Source organism: Ursus arctos, unplaced genomic scaffold, assembly GCF_023065955.2.
Source record: "Ursus arctos isolate Adak ecotype North America unplaced genomic scaffold, UrsArc2.0 scaffold_7, whole genome shotgun sequence".
Lineage (NCBI taxonomy): Eukaryota > Metazoa > Chordata > Mammalia > Carnivora > Ursidae > Ursus > Ursus arctos.
In genome coordinates, this window is record NW_026623089.1 from 79,301,184 (window position 1) to 79,304,780 (window position 3,597).

The following is a 3,597-nucleotide window of genomic DNA, read 5'->3' on the forward strand; positions in this document are numbered from 1 at the left end:
TAAAATCTTAAAAAAAAAAAAAAAAGAACACATGTATTGGGAGGGGACGTGAGAAAATCAGCGGAGCAGCCGGGTATTCCGACTGCAACTTGGCGAAGGTTGGGAAAGCACGCACATGCTTCCCAGGGCTCTCATCGGGCAGGTTGTGGAAACCAGGTCTCCAGGTGGATGCTTCACCTTTAACCAGGACAGTGTGGTTCATATATAATGAGCCTGGAATTACATGCAAAGTTGCCATTCTTTATACTTTCCTTTCTAATAGGTCTCAAGGTTTTACTTTACCCTAGATAACCCTGTGCCAAAGATAAAATGAAAACAATTAGGCAGCAGCTGGTTGGGGTGGGGTACATGAAGGGTAACAGGTGTGTGGTCGGTCATGGGGACATTTACTGTGGCAAATAATCTGGGAGAACATCTGGAACACAATCTCCTTTTACAAATGAGGAACCAGGGACCTGGGGCCAAATTTCACCCTTATTCTCTCTTTGACAAAGGGGTATGCAATTTGCATGTATGTCTTAACTTAAGAAAAGTGAAAACCCAAAAATCCCCAGTTGCAGAGCTGTGTGTATGATGGTCACTTAGGCTAGATGGATTCATAAGAAACAAGGGGTGACTCAGAATCTCTTTCTATATCTATCAGCCGTTCTCATGCACACACTTGACCCGCCAGTTTTGCAAAGCAAGGCACTCCACTAATTCTGTTCATCCCCAAACACCACTCTCCTACAAATAATCAAATGGTTGAGCGGTGTTAATCTCTCTAAAACTTGAGATGGTAATTCTTTGAGCTGCTTGTTATGCAGAAATCAGCTGAAAACCATTCAGAACAATAGTGGTTCTCCCTCTGTGCAATTGCTAGACCCAAACAGACTAACTGACCCCTTCTCCCGCCTCTGCCCTGTCTCTCCTACAAATCCCCCACAAAACACCCCTACAAATGCCCCACAAAACACCCCACCACCAGATTCCTCTCCTTCTACGGCTGATGGAGGCTCTGAGGACACCTGCCGCCCCAGCTCCCTCTTCTGGTTTTAGTATTGATCAGTCTAAATGCCAGTGAGACAGCAGCCAGGACTCATTTGGTTCATGTTCTGTTCTTTCTTTTCTTTTTTAAAGTACAAACAACATTTCTTTCAATATAAATATACAATTACATGAAAAAATAGAAAAAAAGCACAACAATTGTGATCACTGTCCAGCAGGAACATGTTTTGTTGCTAATAGAGTCAAAGATCATATTCTCCATAAGAATATGTCACTTTAGCCTATTTCTACAACACTTTAAAACACAGGACCTTCCTTGTCCTACAATCAAATCCTTTTTGAGATGATTTAAATATGCCAGTGATGAGTGTCTAACATATCCAGGAATCAAGGCTATCGAAGTGAGCTGGAATTTGACTTTAAGAATACAACCGCCAATATACAGAAACGATATAAATTACTTCATCAGACTGTGAAAATACATCAGATTTTATCCATAAATCTCCAGCAGGTAATAAATTACTTACAAAACAAACCAAGACAAAACAACTCAGGTGTGTTTCTCCTGATTCAAGTGTCAAGTGCACTACTGCCACAGTCCTGGGTCCAGAGGACCCCCTGTGCCCCCCTACCACGGCCGGGGAGGGAGGCTGCGCGTCACTTGGCGTGAGTGGACCGAAGAGTTCCCAGGATTTTGTCCCAGTGCGTGAAGTACGGGGCAAAGTTGCAGTTAAACTGCGAGTGGTGCAGGTCGTGGTGCGTGACGCCGCCGTACCACCCGAAAGGCAACAGTCTGTGCGTGGACCAGGGGAAGTCGTAGCCGGAGTGGTCCTCCACCGACAGCCAGATGTTGAGCACGTGGAAGACCAGGACGGTGAGCGGGTGGCACTGGAGCAGCGTGACGTTCAGCATGTCGAAGAAGCCCAAGGAAAACAGCTCCCAGGCGCTCATGTACTGCGTGGCCAGCGCGAACGAGGCCGAGTTCTGGTGGTGCATCTTGTGGAAGGTGCGGTACAGCCAGGGCACCTTGTGATGCAGCACGTGCCACGCGAAGAACTCGGCGTCGAAGAGCAGCAGGCAGCACACGACGTGGCGCACCAGCGGCAGCAGCTCGGGGGCTTCGCGGGGCCAGGGCGCCGGGCCACGGGCCCAGTGCAGCAGCGTCAAGGGGAGCACGAACACCGCGTGCTGGTACAGGGTCTGCCCCAGGCACGGCAGCAGCTGCCGCGCCGACGGCGAGAAGTCCGGGTGGATCTTGTAGCGCCGCAGCGCGGGCACCCAGGGGCATAGGACGTCCAGCACCACGAAGGGCAGGCAGCAGCCCACGTACGTGGTGATGGAAAAGAGGACCGCGAACAAGGGCGACTGCGTGAATGAGTCCCAGGCCCGCAGCTGGTCCCAGAGCGGCTGCAGGAACAGCTGGCCGGGGCTGCAGAGGATGCGGACCTCGGAGGTGTTGCGGCCGCTCATGGTGAGGCTGTGCCGAGGCGGCTCCGGCCCCGCCGACTTTTCTTAGCGCCGCGGCCCCGCCCCGAGTGATGTCAGCCGCCTTCTCCCTCTAGGTTTCCCGACCGGGCAGAGCTGGCAGAAATAATCGCACGGAGTCGCGCTCAGTGGCCAAAATGTACATCAACAGCTGCACTGTAGCGGCTTTTCTGTGCGCCAACAGGCAATGTTACTTACTAACTTTGTATATGCACGCAGATTTGTGGCCCGAATTTTTTTCAACTGCTGTACCGTGTACACTCGATATGGTGCGCAGATCTTCAGTGTAGTTTCTACAAATTTTGACAACTAATTCCTCTGTCATCATCACGCCCCAAACAAAATAGAGAATATTTCCGCCACCACCGTAAAGAGGTCCTTTTGCAATCAGCGCGCAATCGCTTGTATTTTTAAATGTGCTTTCATAAAGAGGCAACCATCACTGCATTTAAAAAAAAAAAAAAAACCTTTTTAAAGCGACGTACCTTCTGTATTTCGGATCTTTTCTGTCTGCACACCTCCGACCGATCTAACGAGCTGCGGGCTGCGCACCGACCTTTCCGCAGGGGAACCGCGGAGCGCCAGGGCGCGCGCGGCGGCGATCTGCGCAGGAGGTCGGGAGCGGACGGCTGGCGGGACCCGAATCTCTCCGGCGCCAGCGTCTCGGAGCGGAGCCGGCTCGCCGCAAGCTCCTGATCCCCGTGCGCGCGGACTCCCCCGGCGGGGTGCGCACACTCGGGCAGCCACTCGCTTCTTTCTCCGCCGCGCGCGGAGGGCCCAGACCAGCGACCCCGACGGGGAGGCACGGCGACAGGGCAGGGACCGCGGCTGTGAGGCTTCAACTTAAGGGGGGGGAAGGGAAGCGCTGGGTTTTAACATGGAGAGCCTGCCCAGACCTGGCTACAAAGCCGCCACGTCTCAGTTTGGGATGGAAGCAGTGAAAGCAGCAAGCCGCCCGCTCTGTCCCTCCACGGAGCACTAGTGCGTGCCTGCAGCCTCGCGGGACGCTCTGCCCCGAGCCGAGGACATCGAGCCCACACTGCGCTCCTCTGGGCGGGCTTCCCGGGCCAGGCTGCCGCCGGTCCTCAACCCGCGTGCCCACGACCGCCCCCGGTGCGCAGAGCC

The 3,597-nt window shown here is 53.5% G+C and overlaps 1 protein-coding gene across 1 annotated transcript; it reads right to left on the reverse strand.

The window, feature by feature from the left end:
• Positions 1-1,089: 1,089 nt before the first annotated feature.
• On the reverse strand, positions 1,090-3,597 carry CH25H (cholesterol 25-hydroxylase). The gene has a single exon (XM_026504084.4). It carries the CDS (start codon positions 2,455-2,457, stop codon positions 1,645-1,647), a length of 813 nt encoding a protein of 270 aa, XP_026359869.2. The 5' UTR covers positions 2,458-3,597; the 3' UTR covers positions 1,090-1,644.

Excerpts from the sequence above, each read along its gene's own strand:
- CH25H (XM_026504084.4), bottom strand. The coding sequence starts at position 2,457 with ATGAGCGGCCGCAACACCTCCGAGGTCCGCATCCTCTGCAGCCCCGGC.